Source organism: Nicotiana tabacum, chromosome 24, assembly GCF_000715075.1.
Source record: "Nicotiana tabacum cultivar K326 chromosome 24, ASM71507v2, whole genome shotgun sequence".
In the NCBI taxonomy this organism is placed as follows: Eukaryota; Viridiplantae; Streptophyta; class Magnoliopsida; order Solanales; family Solanaceae; genus Nicotiana; species Nicotiana tabacum.
In genome coordinates this window covers 74,535,893-74,553,744 of record NC_134103.1, presented here as the reverse complement: position 1 = coordinate 74,553,744, position 17,852 = coordinate 74,535,893, and the positions used below count along the sequence as shown (strand labels likewise).

The 17,852-nt window shown below is 35.7% G+C and overlaps 1 protein-coding gene across 1 annotated transcript; it reads right to left on the bottom strand.

Moving 5' to 3' along the window:
- Positions 1–14,795: 14,795 nt before the first annotated feature.
- On the bottom strand, positions 14,796–16,519 carry LOC107785090 (protein SHI RELATED SEQUENCE 3-like). The gene is made up of 2 exons (XM_016606315.2): positions 16,023–16,519; positions 14,796–15,341 (listed from the first exon to the last, which is right to left on the bottom strand). The coding sequence occupies exons 1-2, from the start codon at positions 16,294–16,296 to the stop codon at positions 15,016–15,018; spliced, it is 600 nt and encodes a 199-aa protein (XP_016461801.1). The 5' UTR covers positions 16,297–16,519; the 3' UTR covers positions 14,796–15,015.
- Positions 16,520–17,852: the final 1,333 nt, after the last annotated feature.

Sequence of the window (17,852 nt, the reverse complement as noted above, 5' to 3'; positions counted from 1 at the left end):
AACTCAAAATTTCTCGGAGACGTCCAAGTCCGTAATCAGAAAGTAAGGTCCTTACATATGATTAAAACCTATTAAAAGGTCGCCCTCGGCAAAACACCATTGGGTACGATTGAAACATTCAAGTATCTTAAAGTCTTTATTTTTATCGGGTATTTCGAAGCCTAAGCAACTCATAGTTGTTATTGAAACCAGGCCTCATTCGAGCTTCGGGGAAATGAGCACTCTAGATTATGTCAAATTTTATGCTAAGGCATTAATGACATTCTTCAAATAAAGAGTTTCAAATGGATACTAAAAAGTAAAAGACACATTATGGCCGAAGGGAAAATTTTATATATATATTTCAAAAGGCACGATAAAACGGCCTCAAAATAAACAAAAAATAAATTACAAAAGAAAACAAAAAATAAACTAAGGCATCTCCGCCTAGTCTTCACTAGAGCGTGATTCATGCCGGAACCCGTGGGCTCATATATCTCTTTAGCCTCCGCCTCAAGCCTCTTTGCCTCTTCAATCTCAACCATTAAATCGAACCCCTGGGCGTGAATTTCCTCGAGGGTCTTCCTTCGGGATAGCCACTTTATGTACTCAGCCTTTGTTATCAAGCGGCCCCCGGTTATTTCCATATCGTTTTTATATTAGGCCAGCATCTCCTGGACCTCAGAGGAATTAGTCAAAGTTGCCTCTAACTTGGACTTCAACGCGGTATACTCCTGACCGAGGTCGTCCCGTTCTGAAACGGTTGAACTCAGTTGTGCTCGGAGCTCATCATTTAGCCGAGACTACTTGTCGACCTTATCCTTCATCACCCTAAGCTTGTCCTTGACCGATGCCAACTCCTCTTTGGTAGCCTCCATTTCGGAGGCTAGAAGGTTCATCCTGCTCCTCAACATCTCGGCCGAAGCTTTGAGCTCGTTCATCTCGGCTCGAAGCTGGTCAATCAGGTCTATCTTCTCTTGAACCTGCGAGGTTGCGTCATTAGCTACTACGCTTAACCTCTCATCTTCAAACTCAAATATCCTTACCTTCTCGACCAGTTCGGCATGCTCCCGTTTCACGCACGAAACCTCCCTTTGAGCCTTTTCCAGCTCAGCTTGGAGAATGGGGAGGTCCTTGAGGGCCTCATTTCTCTGCTCGTTGAGAGCTTTGTACATGTATGTCTGTCAGGCTTGCTCTTGAGCTCGAACTCGAGCTGGCTCATTTCCATCCGAGACCGATGGAAGCTTTCATAATGGAGTACCAAGGCCTCAAAAACAAATTGATGCGATCATTAAGATACGTGAGGTTAAATGAGCTACACGAAGGACACAAAGAAAGGGAAATATACCCAGTTTAGTGCCTGTTGTGCCTCGTTGAAGAGGCTCAATACGCTCACCTCGTTCACCTTCGTCTGATCCTCTTGGGTCACCCAACAACAAAGATAGTTGGCCACAACAACGGGTCCGGACAATACTCGTTTATCCGTCAGGATCGTAAACGCGACCGTTATTTTGCGATAGGGATCCACCCTTGGAGCAGGGAACTACTTCACCAGCTTTGGGCTCGAGCTTGGCCCGCTTGCTTATGGTAGCACGTCTTTTTTCGGGATCTCCATGTGACCGAACCCGTAGTAATCCTCCAATGCGCCGATGTATACGCCTTCAAAGATTAGGTTGAGGGCCTCGTTTGCGGCCCCGCGATGTCTCGTTTGGTTTGTCTTTGATGGCGTGAGCCTCATAGAATAAAGACTCTATGTGAGATGGAAATTCCGTGATGTCAATGACACCTACGGCTTACCTCGGAGCAGGGGTAGCTTCTTGGGAGTTCATAGCCACTGGTTCTCCTTCGGGCTCCCGAACAAAAGAAAGGTCGACTTCTCGGTCACTTCCCTCGGTCGCTGCTCGTTCTTCTTCATCAACGGCCGGCCCATGGGCGACGAACTCTAGGTCATCATCTTCAGGATAGTCACTGAGCCGGTAAAGGGAATCGGGGTCCGGTACCCTGTGCCGAGTACTCTTCTTGTTACTCTTTTGGGCTCGGACCGCTACCCTCAGGGGCGGAGCTATAGCTTCGATAACGGGTTCGGCTGAACCGAGTAGCTTTAGTGCAAACCCTATATTTGTCTTAAGAAATTCATTGAATAAGTACAAATTCTTACTTTAGAACCCAGTAACATAAAAAGGATAAAATCCTGAACCCAGTAACTTCAAATTCTGGCTCCGCCTCTAGCTACCCTCTTCTTCTTGGCTTCGGCGTCCGGGGAACCCGAAGACTTCCTCTTTCTTCTCTTTTCTCCTCCTTCTTCGTAATAGCCTCAGGCTGTCCCAAAGCGGAGGGTTTATCGGGTGAGGAAGAAGCCTCGCCCTCGTCCAATGCCCGGAGTTCAGTGGTCTTTGGCAAACCTATGAAAGAAAGAGAGGGAATTAGAGTAAATGAAAGATGAGTATGAAAGTGGACTTGGTCATGGAGAGCACTCACAATGGGAACGGGCCTCCCACTTGCCCTTCGAGAGTTTGTGCCATTTGCGCTCGAAGTACGACAGTTGTTGCAGATCCCCTCGACCCACTCTTTAAAGCAGGGAACTGCGTTGGGGAATCGGGCAACCGCTACATGATGGTAGAACCAGGCAATGAAAAAAAAGAACAAAAATCCAAAAGAAATTCTACATACTCAAAAAGGAGAGAAACTTACGGGATAGGTTCCACTTTTCAGGGAACGGTAGTAACTCGGAGGGAAGGAGATCCTCATTTTTCACCTAAGCGAATCTTCCATGCCATCCTCGATCCCTATCTTCGTCAATGCTCGAGAATGGAGCTTTCTTTGCCCGACGAACGAGCTTGATTAATCCCCCTCGGAAGATTGGGGGATTGTAGAGACAAAGCAGATGGTCGAGGATAAACTAGGGTGCCTCAGTGTTATTAACAAATTGGTGGAGAAGGATCACGATCCTCCAAAAGGACGGGTGAATCTGCCCAAGGTAGACCTCAAACCTTTGGCAAAAGTCGAGTACTATGGTGTCCACCGGGGCAAGTGTGAAGCAGTATGTGCAAGAACTTAGATACCCCTCCACATGTGTGGTGATGTCCTCATCAAGACTGGGGACGACCACTTCTTTGCCCTCCCATTTGTAGTCCTCCCGAACCGTAGGGAGAGTGTCCTCGGTTATGGAGCATATGTAACTCTATACCTCCTCTCCTCGATCCCCTTGACTAGAAGCTTTTTCGACCTTGAAGTCGTTTTCTATAGAGCAGCCTCCGTGGATGAAATTCTTTAGAGGAGGTTCCAGGGCTACTTCAGGTATGACCACCTTAGCATCCGTGGTCGAGTTAGAAGTTGAAGGGACAGTCTGTTGGGGCACAGATTTCAAAGTCTTCGCCATCGAGTTTAGGGAAATATGAATGTATGAAGGTGAGTATGAAGATTTGAAGATGAGGATGAAGATTTGAAGGTCAAACTTAAAGGTTCAAGGATGAAGTATGAAGATTTGAAGATGGGAAGATGAAGATATGAAGATATGAAGAACTATGTATGAAGATTTGAAGGGGTTAAGAGCAAGTGAAAAGTTCGGGGGTAAATTGAGGAGTTCTAGAATCCGAAAGTAAAAAAGTGAAAAATGGACCGACGCTTTTATAGAGAAGAGGTAATTAATGCGTGACTTTTCGCATTCGAGGGCGGTCAACTGATGGATGACACGTGTCCGAAGTCATAACGACGTGACTAATGGGACGTTTCACTGACCCGTCGACCCGGGTGTAGCGTACGGAATAAGGAACAAGGGTTAATTAATCACTTCTCCGAAAAGTGAGGGGTCTATCTGTGTACAGGTAAAATTGAGGACAATGTTACCCCCGATTCCCCAATACAGAAATGAGAGGGAAGCACGATCCAATGCAACTTCAAGAGAAGCCGAAGGATCCCTCGTGTCGGAGCTTACCTTATTTAGACTTGTACTAGGATTGAAATTCCTCTACTATATAAAGGGGATAATTTTTTTTATTTTAACATACTGTTGACACGCATATCAAAGAAATAAGAGTTTATTTCTGTCTTTTTGGTATTATTCAAAGTGTTCTTCAGTTAATCTCTTCTTTAATTGCAACCAAGCCCATATCGAGGGTTCGATCGAGGACGAGTTTCACTATTCAACTTAAGACTAGGCTTGACTATTCCATTACGATTGGTTTGATCGTTCATTCTCTCTTTGGTTTAATTACTTGCTGTTCTTAGATCATTCGTATTGAATTAAATCACGTATCCTTTAAACCGCGTACAAATTTAATTGTTACTCATTTTTAAGGGTAAACAATACTAAAATTCTTTTTAATATTTTTCTTTTGGAAGGAGATAAAATGAATTTGGTATCTTTTCATATATTTATATGGTTGACTTTAGATGATATAGTGGACCATATTTCATATATTGTATCTCCCTCTAATCTCGATGGAACATAGATAAATATGAATATTTGATTATTGTTATAAAATATAACTCAAAGTAACAAGGAAAAACAAGCTAAGAGATAAATTGAGAAAGAAAGAAGAGATTCTTATTTCTTCTTCAATTGTGTGTATTTTTCTATCTATTACAAGGCCTTTATATAGGCATGAAAAGTGAAAAAAATATGTCATTGAATATGTCATTAAACATAGAAAACATGTCATTGAATATGTCATTAAGCATTTGAGATGAAGATCATGGAGGAAGAGTAGACATCCATCATAATTTGATATTTCTTATAACACTCCCCCTTGGATGTCCATAGATAATGTGCTTCGTTAAAACTTTATTTAAAAAAAATCTAGTGAAGGAAAAAAAGTACACATGTTTAGAAATACGCTTTTTGGTTGACTCATTAAAAATCTTGCAAGGAAAACCCAGTGGGACAAAACCTTGTAAGGGAAAAAGAGAACAACGCGTATTAACTCCTCCCGATGAGAGCATCAGTTCACATCCTTGAGTCTTTGCATCCCAATCTTGTACACTAGTTTCTTGAAGGTTGACGTCGATAGAGATTTGGTGAACAAATCAGCCATATTATCACTTGAACGAATCTGTTGCACATTGATATCACCATTTTTTTGAAGATTTTGTGTAAAAAATAACTTTGGTGAAATGTGCTTTGTCCTATATCCTTTTATGAATCCTCACTTCAATTGGGTTATGCATGCTGCATTATCTTCATACAAAATTGTGGGTAGTTTGTCACACTTCAAACCACATTTGTCTCGAATAAGATGTATTATAGATCTCAACTAAACACATTCTCGATTTGCTTCATAAATAGCAATTATCTCAGTATGATTAGAAGAAGTAGCCACGATTGATTGCTTAGTCTATCGCCAAGATACGGCAGTGCCTCCACATGTAAACACATAACCTGTTTGAGATCGAGCCTTGTGTGGGTCAGATAAATGCCCAGCATCGGCATTACCAACAAGATCGGAATTGCAATCATTGCCATGAAATAAGCCCATATCGGTAGTCCCTTTTAGATACCGCAATATGTGTTTGATTCCATTCAAATGTCTACTTATAGGAGCAGAGCTATATCTTGCTAAGACATTAACTGAAAAAGTTATGTCAGGCCTTGTAGTGTTAGCAAGATACATTAGTGCACCAATTGCACTAAGATATAGTACTTCAGGACCAAGAAGCTCCTCATTCTTTTCTTGAGGTCGGAACGGGTCTTTATTCACATCAAGTGATCGAACAACCATCAGAGTGCTTAATGGATGTGCTCCATCTATGTAAAACCGTTTCAATACCTTTTCTATGTAGGCAGATTGATGAAAACAAATCTCGTTTGCCAAATGTTCAATTTGCAAACCAAGACATAATTTTGTCTTTTCGAGATCTTTCATCTCGAATTCCTTCTTTAAATAATCAATTACCTTTTGGAGTTGTGTAGGAGTTCCAATAAGGTTTATGTCATCAACATATACGGAAATTACAACAAACTCCAATGTTATTTTCTTTATAAAAACACATGGACAAATGACATCATTTATATAACCTTCCTTTAATAAATATTCACTAAGGTGGTTATACCATATTCTTCCTGATTGCTTTAGGCCATACAAAGATCTTTGCAATTTGATTGAAATTATTTCCCTGGACTTTGAATTATATGCGTTAGGAATTTAAATCCCTCGGGAATTTTCATGTATATCTCATTATCAAGTGAGCCGTAAAGGTAGGCTGTAACCACATCCATTAAATGCATATCAAGTTTTTCATGGACAACAAGACTAATAAGATAACGGAACGTTATGGCATCCATAACAGGAGAATACATCTCTTCATAATCGACGCCAGGCCTTTGTGAAAATTCTTGTGCAACAAGGCGTGCCTTATATCTTTACCTCATTTTTCTTATTCATTTTACGTACAATGACCCATTTATATCCAACAGGCTTAACACCATTAGGTGTTTGGACTACATGCCCAAATATTTCATGTTTCGCAAGTGAATCCAACTCAGATTGGATTGCTTCTTGCCATTTTGGCCAATCACGTCTTTGTCGACATTCTCCAACAGATTGAGGTTCAAGATCCTCATTATTTTGCATAATGCTAGATGCAATATTGTATGCAAAGACATAATCTACCATTATATTCAATCAATTAAAATTTGTCTCAATATCGATTAGGTTTATTGATAGTTCCTTATTTTCTTGAGTCTCAGTCTCATTGATTTCCTCATGAATCTCAGGATTAGTTAAATATGAGTTTCTTTATGAGACTCATTCGTAGTGTCATCTTGATCATTTATTTTCCTTTTTTTAGGATTTCGATCCTTAGAACCCAATGGTCTGCCACGCTTTAGGCGTGCTTTTGACTCATTAGCTATGACACTAGAAGATTTTCTAACAGGGATATCAATACGGATTGGAACATTCTCTGCAGGGATATGTGATTTCGTTATCCTTTTCAGATCCGTAAATGCATCTGGCATTTAATTTGCTATTTTCTATAAATGGATAATCTTTTGCACCTCTTTTTTACAAATAGAGGCACATGGATCAAGATGAGACAATGATGTATTTTTTCACAAAATTAATAGAGGTATGTGGATCAAGATGAGACAATGATGTATTTTTTCATAAAATTTCACGTTTGGTTTCACCAATTTCTCCCCCTAATTTTGGGGAAAATGGCTCATCGAAGCGACAATCTGCAAATTGAGCAGTGAATAAATCTCCCGTTAATATTTCAAGGCAGCAAATAATAGAGGGAGATTCAAACCCAACATATATTCCTAACCTTCTTTGGGGACCCATCTTGGTGGGATATAGCGGTGCTACAGGCATATATACAACACATCCAAAAATTCTTAGATGGGATATATTAGGTTCATGACCCAAAACTAATTGCAACAAGGAATATTTATGATAATTTATCGGTCTGAGACGAATTAGCATTGCCGTATGAAAAATGGCATGACTCCAAACTGAAGTAGGTAACTTGGTTTTCATGAGTAATGGTCTTGCTATCAATTGAAGACGTTTAATCAAAGATTCTGCAAGGACATTTTGAGTGTGAACATGAGCTACAGAATGTTTCACTTTTATCCCAATTGATAAGCAATAATTATTAAATACTTGGGATGAAAACTCAGTGGCATTATCAAGTCTAATAGACTTAATTGGATTATCGGGAAATTATGCCCGTAATCGAATTATTTGTGCCATTAATTTTGCAAATGCCAGTTTGCGAGATGACAATAGGCATACATGAGACCATCTAGAAAATGCATTTATTAAGACCATAAAATATCTAAATGACCCCCTAGGTGGGTGAATAGGTCCACAAATATCCCCTTGTATATGTTCCAAAAACGCAGAGGACTCAATCCCAACCTTTGTTGGTGATGATCTAATAATCAACTTGCCATGATAACAAGAAGTGCAAGAAAATTTATTATTTAAAAGAATATTTAAATTCTTTAATGGATGCCCATTTGAGTTCTCTATAATTCGTCTCATCATAATTGATCTGGGATGTCCCAATCGATTATGCCAAAGTACAAAAGTATTGGAATTAGTAACTTTTTGATTTTCGATAGAATGTGCTTCAATTGCACTAATTATTGTCCAATAGAGGCCACAAGATAAAGATGGGAACTTCTCAATAACCCTTTTTTGGCCAGAGACATTCTTGCTAACGATGAGATATTCGAGATTATTCTCATCTGTTGTCTCAATATGAAATCCATTTCGACGGATATCTTTAAAACTCAACAAGCTTCTCTTGGACTTGGAGGAGAACATTGCATTCTCTATGATAAGTGTTGTTCCCTTAGGCAGAGTTATAGTAGCTCTTCCAGAGCCTTCAATTAATTTTGTACTACCATATATTCATCAACATCTATATGGTGAATATCTCTTTTAAAGAGAAAGTTATACCATTATGGTCATGGTCAAAATTAGATGTTACATATGTTTCTTGCATTATTATTATCCTTTAATAATCACATTGCCAAAATATTTTGGCGTATAATAGGTATGTGACCAATGACCATTCATGCTATAATAATGACATTATTTTTTTATTTTATCTCAAATCGCCTTCTCGAGGTGAGTGTGATATATTTACCAATACCACTAGCACGTTCATATTCTTGCAAGAATGAATATGTATTCATAATGATTATCACATTGTTTTCACATTCACTTCAGGAATAGAACATAATAATCCATGCGTGCTTTATAAATCTCAACATCACTTTCACATAGTGAAGGATTATTTTGAGAGCCATTATTGTTCTGATTACCATAATGATGACGATTATAATTTCGTTCATTACCATCCATTCATACCTCCACTGTAACATCATATCTTATTTTAGACTTATGGGACGAGTTTCCACTATTGGTGGCGATTGAATTTAATTTACATATGCGAACTTTTATTAATTGAACTCAATCAAATAAAAAGTATCAAGCAAATATAGAAAAATACATAATCAATTAACATCTACGTGTCCTTTATGATAATTATCCCACTTTAAGATGGAAGAGTTATGTGATAAAATAGAAAGGGAAAATATGTGCTCTCTCAAAAGTTTTCACTTCGTGTTTCTTAATATTAACATATAGGAACATAATACTTGTTATAGAAAAAATATTTATCGTTCTTTACACCAAAAATCCTTACATGATTTGATGAAATTTCAAGAAAAACTTTTTCGTAAAGCAAGTTTGTTCATGTATGGAAACATAAATAGAAAAGTGTAAAGAAACTTGAAAACTAATTAGAAAAAGCTAACCGTGATGGCTGAATATATGCTGGCATTGTACACCTTATACTGCCATCGTTCTTACCATATTATTAACATTAAATGACGCTACCGACACTAGCCGTATCATAACAATTCAGTTGGCTAGAACTTCGTGCTGATAACGTGTTATAAAATATAACTCAAAATAACAATATGGAACAAGGAAAAACAAGCTAAGAGATATATAGAGAAAGAAAGAAGAGATTCTTATTTCTTCTTCAATTGTGTGTATTTTCCTATCTATTACAAGGCCTTTATATAAGCATGAAAAGTGAAGAAAATATGTCATTGAATATGTCATTAAGCATTTGAGATGAACATCATGGAGGAAGAGTAGACATCCACCATAATTTGATATTTCTTATAACAATTATATATTTGAATTACCAGAAAATCTCGACATCTATATTCGTGAGATATTCATTTTGAAATAACAGATGGAAGAGTATTTTGTTATCAGATACGTCGGTGGCTCGACTATAAGGCCAGTAAAGCAATGGCTTGTGGCCCAACTTTTTGAGGGCCCTTTTTTCCTTAAAGATGTATTATATATGTATTATTAAAAAAAATGTGTGTACATTTAAATTTAAAAATAATTTTTTTGGAGCGAAAGTACAATAACTTTAATGTGAGGAGTGTTGTAATAATTAGAGAATGGATTCCTTACATGGGTAGGGTAACTATTTTTTTTGCCTTATTTATATCCTAACAACTAATATATTGACATTTTTCATTCTCTCTTTTATTATTCTTATTCTCAATATTGAAAAGTCTCTTAATCGGCAACTTATCGCGGCTTACAAGTTGTCTTCTTCAGAATATCAAGTATTACAATAAGCAATCATTATATTGAAGCAATGCACCGCTTTTCGATATCATTATATCAACTTATCTTGCTCTATAGTTTCTTACCCTTTGAATTCTGCTACTATTTATTGTTTCTTATACTTCGATTATCTTATTTATCAGTGATAGTTATTGCTCCTTTTTAGACTGCTTTATCATGATTATTCACCTTCGTTACTTTCATTTTCATACTGCATTGAATTGATTTCCTTATCTGACCTTTTTTTTGCCATGCTTTCTCTTGAGCCAAGAAAAATATCTCTACCTTTCAAAGTAGAGATAAGGTCTGCGTACACTCTACCTTTCCAGGCCCACTTTGTAAAATTTTACTAGGTATATTGTTGTTGTATATCAACTTATCAAATTCTTGAGCCGGTTTTATTATTCTACCTTTATTTCATACTTTTTCATTGAAATTTGTCCTTAATATTCTTACTTAGGGTCTTTATGTGAAATTTGGCTTTAGGCCCCAATCTTGTTGAGACGCCCTGAATTCAGATAGCAAAATGGTTATTTTAGCATCCTCGCAAATTCCAGCATATTCAGAGGTGAAAGGATCAAATTTGTCCATGCACTGCTTGAAATTAAGTAATTTTATCTCTGTTAAACTTTTGGTCTAATATTATCCCCCAGTTAAGAATTTTTTTTTATTTTTTCTTTGATAAATGAACTCCAACTTGAGAATAATTTTATCATAGTTCAAAGTTGAAGGATAAATTTGGACCTTCTTTATCGAAGAGTTGGGACGCTATTTCACGTTAAAGCTCTGTTAATGAAAAGGACAAGTACGAGATATAACGGTAAGGATACAAGGCTGCTGAACTACCATGTTTTCAAAATTAGCTCAATTAAAGCACCACTTGTGAAGAGTTTAAACAAGAAGAGAAACTCTAAGCATTTCCCTAACTCACTCTCTTACATTCTTATAGTGAATAACCAAAAATATATATTATCAGTAAATATCACTAATTAAATAGATACCTTTCCATCAAACAGAAGGAATAAGCTAAAAAGAAGGGAAATGCTCAAGAAAAAGTAAACGAGAATTATAAATAAATCATATTCTTTATTCTACCAGCCTCCCCCTCCCCCCCAAAAAAAAACCAAGAAGAAAAATAATTAAATTTTAGAGCGCAAACGAAATAAGTCAAAATTTATCTATAAATAAAGTACTTTCGTTGTTCCAATTTATGTGAACCTATTTGACTGAAGTTTAAGAAAAAATAAGATTTTTGAAATTTGTGGTCCTAAACATGTCAGAAAGGGGTTCAGAGTATTTGTATGGTTATAAAGCCTTCTTAGAACGCAAACGAAATAAGTCAAAATTTATCTATAAATAGAGTACTCCCTCTGTTCCAATTTATGTGAACCTGTTTGACTGGAATTTAAGAAAAAATAAGATTTTTGGAATTTGTGGTCCTAAGCATGTTAGAAAGGGGTTCAGGGTATTTGTATAGTTATAAAAGCTTCTTATTAACGGTAGAACTAAAAATTTAAGCTAAAATATTATTTCAAATTTAAAAAAGGGTTATTCTTTTTTGAACGAACAAGAAAGGAAATAAGTTCACCTAAATTGGAACGGGGAGTATAACGTAATTAGTCTCTCCATCCAAACTGTAGAGCCTAATTTGTCATTTTATGACTAAATTTGATAGCAGAGACATGCATGAACTCCGTACAGAAACTGATTCTCTTTTGTGCCCATTTGTTGGTAGCCTCAGAAAAGCATTCAATCGTCTCCTCAATAAGTCCAAAGATCACTTATAAACCATCTTCACATACTTAAACTATATATTCCTTTCGAAAAAAGCACTTCATATGTCTGGTGCCTAAAGTATATTAAAATACAAATTCATTTTCCTGCTAAAGTTCTTACAATATAATTAAAGAAATGTCTCTATTTGTTTTGCATAAAGCTAGATTTGTATCCCCCTCCCCTTCCATAAAAAGTTTGCTGTTCATTCCTTAATTATTTTTTTAAAAGAACTACGTACATGGGAAAGACATATATATATAATAGAGTATTAGCTTTTATATATTGACAGAATAAAAGAATTTATAAACTAATCATATCATCTAAGATAAGAAAAGGGGCGTAATCGTCCATAAGAGAGAATAATAGCTTGGAAACAAACAAAGAACTTGCTATAGCTGATTAAATTCACGTTTAATATGAAAATTCTTTAGATGATCGGTATATATAAGTTAAATACATAGTACTGTATAATATATTACAGGCTTTACCTGTTCATTTCCTTCGCTAGCAGTATTAAGGATATATTCCAATAGATGGGGATATCATCTTTTGAATTCCTTTGGTTAGTGTGAATGTCTCTTTAGAATAAAAGGTTGAACATGTGCAATCCAAGCTGCTTTTCGGCTTCTAGTCACTATCACCTACAAAATCAGTAGATGCCCACCCAATCTTTTCTCTTCAAAATACTTATTTAAGTATTCATCATCTAAGCGTTACCTTCTTTATTATAATAATAATAATAATGAGAGATTCCCTTTTCATGCCTTTGCCATGATTTAACCAAGTGCTGCAATGATCTACACCAGGGCTTCTTATTGACAAAGTTTTTTCTAAACATTTATATATATGGAGAACTCCATATTAATCTGTGGGACAACGGACATAGGGTCAGAATACTGCTATATAAGTAATTAACTTCCATATATTGATAATGTAAGAATTATCTATATATGCTATAACGTAATGTAAATGATAATTACAATAAATCGTTTATCAAAAATAAATAAATCAGTAATCTAAAATATTAGACAGATTAATTGGCGGCTAGGACAGACTACATAGGTTCAAATACACATACAAGCTAAAAGCATGGGTATATTTAGGATTTCTAAAATATGGGTATACCACTAAAAAACGAAAAAAAAGTACGGAGTGGGATCAATCCACATTGCTTTGGATAAATAACTCAGTTTCAACCAAATGCATCATTTAATTTTTGAAGCATGGGGCTAACAGATAATATTCGATCAATTTTACGAAATATATATATATATATAATACGACGAAAAGACTATGTGTTTATATAACACCATAAAAACGGCCTAAATCCTCCCGGCTAAAAGCCCTAATATGTGGAGGAGCTTAAGAAAATAACAACTCAATGAACCCTAAGATGGGCATATGACGTACAAGGACAATGCTATCAAGTATTACAATGAGAAAACACTTTTTACGTAACGATTTTCTTTTTTCTTTCTGTAAACCTGTGTATACGTACAAATAATAAAATATAAAAGCATAAACGAACGCTAGGATTTGAAAAGAGATGTGAATTTGGAGAAATGATCAGAATTTTGTTGAACTTTATACGTACAAGAAGGGGACAAGAGTAGTGAGTACTCATGACCGCCTACATTTTCTTGTTTGTGTTGAGCTCCAAATGAAGCTCAAGAAAGGGAGCTTAACACGTTAGCCTACCACTAGACATACCAAATACGATTAAAATATGCTCAATGAGTTATACTCTAATTATGGTCATTCAAATGGACACATAAGATTGAGGTTAACTAACATGAATATTGAATAAGCGCAGTCCGATACACAAAGTATCTTACATTTACGCAGGATCCGAGTAAGGGCGGCACCCCAAAGGAGTATGATATTAGCAGTCTACCCTAATGCTTGATGAACGCATCAGAGGCTGATTCCACGGATCGAATCCGTGGTATATAGGTCATACGAAGACAAATTAACAGTTGCTCCAAGTCTCCACTTCAACATGAATATTAAATGCATAAACAAAATTTTACACTATCAAGTTACTTAGAAACTTAAAATTTTTAATAACGTATTATGAGCAAGTAATCTAAAAAGCAAGATAAATGAACGGTAATAACAGGCAAAACAATTTTGATAATGTTTAAAAAGTTTACACTTTCAATATAATTTAAGAGCCCGTTTGGACATAAGAATTTTTTTCTTTTTTTCAAAAAAAAGTTTCAAAACAATGTTTGGTTATGAAAATTTTACATTTTTTCAAATCCAACTTGAAAATATATTTTCGAATTTGAAAAACTGGTGAGAACCAGTTTTTCAATTGAAAAATTGGAAAGTTGGTATTTTTAAGTTTTACATATTTACCTTATATTTTTAAAATTTATAAAAGGACCCAATCAGTTATTAAACCTAGGTAACACCTACAACTAACCACAATTTGATTGAGTGGCATTAGACTATAATTTGATATCCACTGTTGAGATCTATAATTTATACTTTTACTTGAAGGAGCCACTACAACTTCTATTAGAGATTGTTCGTACAACTAAACGATCAACATGTTTGATTGTTTGTTTCAAGTAGGATAATCAAGTTGGAGTGGTTTTAATATATTTTTTTAATTGTGGGGTATAAATCATATTTCAGGGTTTAGAAAAAAAGTACATCCAAATATGTTGCAAAAATTATAACCAAACACAACTTGATCTTCAAATCAAATTTTAGTAAAATTCCAAATTTAAAAAAAAAATCTTGAAATTTATGTCCAAACGCCCAGTAAATCTAACAACATTTAGCCGGATAATGGGGAGAAAAGCAGCTTTGGAGTTCATAAACAACCAATAAATCAGACATTATTAATTTCCCTAACACATACGGCAGAGAGAAATTAAAATTCATGAAAAGACAAACTGCAGAGCCATATGTAAACACGGCCCCATATATATTAATTTTGCAGACCAAATTAAGGCAAATAATTCTTCATTGGAATCACAAAAGAATACAAGAGCACTGATCTCTTTCTCTCTCGATATATATCTGATTTTGAACTTTTCCTTCTTTTCCCTTCTTATCCAGTGTATATTATTTTACATGTACATAAAAATTTAGCGAGCTATAGATTTAAAACAACTTAAATTAGGAGAAATAATTTTAAATTTTAGGATGACTTTGGGTATTGAAAAAATTGCGTACCAGGCATGAAATTATTAAAAGGACTAGGGTAAGAAGGTGGTGGTGGTGTTAAATTTGTTGTAAGTTGCTCTTGTTGGAAGCCATTTGAGGAGCTTTCCCTAGCCATATTATTGTAATGAGTCTCAGTCTCAGGGCCTTGATCATATAATATCCCTTTAAACACATGTCCTGCTATATTCACTGATGTCTGATAAGCATATTGATCCACCACATTGTCTGTTGAACTTACTCGAACACACCGAAATACTGCTGGTAAACTCACTTCTGTTGGTACATCTTCTTCTTCCCCTCCTACAATTGCAAAAATACAGCGAAAATAAGTATAAAGAAGTATTTTGAAAGAATTTTTACATTAGTAGTGTATTTAATGTTTTATGTTACTAATCTCACTATTTCCAGGGACGGTTCCGGTATGTAATCATCTTTTAGGTGAAATTGAAAGTGCATAGAAGTTACACTCTTTTTGGGGTCTTTTGCTGAGTTGAGGGGTGCAATATGGTTCATCCATCTATGTTCAGCATATAACATGAGCCAAATAATTAAAGAGAATGAGAATAATAGCAGAAAATACTAGTAGCAAGTATGGTACTACTGGATATCAAAGTGAGCTATACTATGACTAGGGTTTGATGGTGTCTGCAAATAGATAAGTAATAGACATAAAGAGGGTAAGGAAATTGGCAAAAAAATGGTACTGTTGAGGTCTATTAGAAAGGGAGTCGTGGCTTAACCGGTAAAGTTAATGTCTGACACGTGACCAGGAGGTCACAGTTCGAGCCGTGGAAACAGTCTCCTGCAGAATGTAGGGTAAGGCTGGACTCTTGTGGTCCGACCCTTCCCGGATCCCGCGCATAACGGGATTTTGTGTTACAGGGTAAGTCTGGACTCTTGTGCACCGTTGTTGAGATCTCTTAGTACAGTGCAATCAAGATTGTGTGTGAGGACAACAGTAGATAAATTAAGATGAAGTACCTGCAGCAAGATTATCATTTTCTCTGTATCTTTTAGGGTTTACTTGAAGCTGCTTCTGCTGCTGCTGCTGTTGTTGAATAGTGTGAAGAAGGTGGTGCCTTGGACGCCTTCTAGAGACAGGGATCCAAGTGCTTTTGACATGGGTTTGACACTGAAACCCTTGGCTTTTACAGCAAGTTCTGCACCTCAAATATGGGCAATCTTTCTTTGCTTGATTTCCACAGTCTTGACACCTACTGTTTGATGATATTCCTTCTTCTCTCATCATCATCATCTTCTTCAATTAGGCTCCCTTTTTTGCTTCCCTTATAACAGTACCCATTTCAGAAGATTGATTTCAATGTTGGTGTTTTCTTCTTTATGTTGTTAGATGGATTAATTTGTACATGTTTTTTCTGTTGCTGAATTGAGGAAGGTCTGTTGCTTTCTTTGGATTTCTTCTTCCAAGAGAGTTCATGGCTCAAGAGTACTATATGTTGGGGATTGCTTTTCCTCTTTCAAGCTGTTCTCAAGTATTTTTTTAATTATCAATAATTTTATTTTATATATATACACGGACAATATAAAAAATTTAATACTATACTTTTACCTATTAAAAAGAGGTCCTTTACTATGGTTTGTAGATTATTACTCCATGCTTGCTATAAAAGTTACAGTAGTATGTAATTTGGTTTTAAGTGATTTGGTAAAGTAAAATTTCTCTATAACGTCAACTTATATAAATTAGACGATTCTTCATCGATACAAATTTTCATTGGGCCAAAAAAGAGGGGAAAAGGTCTCTTTTGCTAGGCGGGTTTAGGTCGTTTTTACGGTGCACGTGAACCTATAATCTTTCGATCATATTATATATTTTATAAAATTAATTTAATATTATTTGTTGGCATTTATACTCCAAAAAAAATTGAATTGTGCGTCTGGCTGAATGCTGAGTTATTTATTCAAAGAAATATGAATTTATTCTCATTTAATAATTTTTTTTCAATTTTTTTAATGGTGTACCAATATTCTAAAAATTCACTCTGCAGTGAAGGTACATGAAATACAGTGTGGATATGCCTGCACTCTTTAGAGCTCATTCAGCCATTTACACAACACAATGTGAACAGTCTATACGTACTTAATTGAAAAGCTAAGTCAAGGCAGACTGCAATGTTGCATTATTGTAACAGCAAGGCAAATGGGAGATTTATTAATTACTAGTTCAAGATATAATTTTGACTGTTGACAGCAGTAAAAAGGTAAAACAATAAGAAGACAAAGACAAGGGACAATGGCATATTAGTTACAAACAGCACTGCCAAAAGTGTAACAGCTGATCATTGTATTATGACTTCTGTGCTGTGGAAAATTAATTACAGTAGTGGTTAGCAGCTTTGTCTAGCCAGGAGGAAATATATATTTTTTTTATAAAAAAAAAAAAGAAAGAGAACAAAAGAAAAAAAAAAAAAAGACTGTGTCCTTCCATCCAGAAAACCTTCCATCAGCCATCCAACTGGTAAAGAGAGAGGTTAGCCTTGTTTTTATGTTTTTAGCTTCTTTTCTTTTTTGTCCATTTAAAATAAAAGGGTTTTTCAAAAAACGTGTGCTCTTTCTTTTTTCTCCTTTAAACGTGCGCAGCAAAATATATCAGTATTTAACCTATATAACTAATAGAGTGATATTAATATTACACATTTATACTAATGAAAATGGCAGCCAAGTGCATAAAGCATCCTATATTCACTCTGGTTCGGGGATGATTCCTAATAGAAGAGTCAAAATAGGGAAAAACATCCATATGATCCCATAGACTTCTTTTAAGTATTCCAATTTGAAAAAAGAATTGAT

Excerpts from the sequence above, each read along its gene's own strand:
- LOC107785090 (XM_016606315.2), bottom strand. The coding sequence starts at position 16,296 with ATGATGATGATGAGAGAAGAAGGAATATCATCAAACAGTAGGTGTCAA. Across the intron at positions 15,342-16,022 it reads AAATGATAATCTTGCTGCAG|GAGGGGAAGAAGAAGATGTA; the intron begins GTACTTCATCTT and ends TTGCAATTGTAG.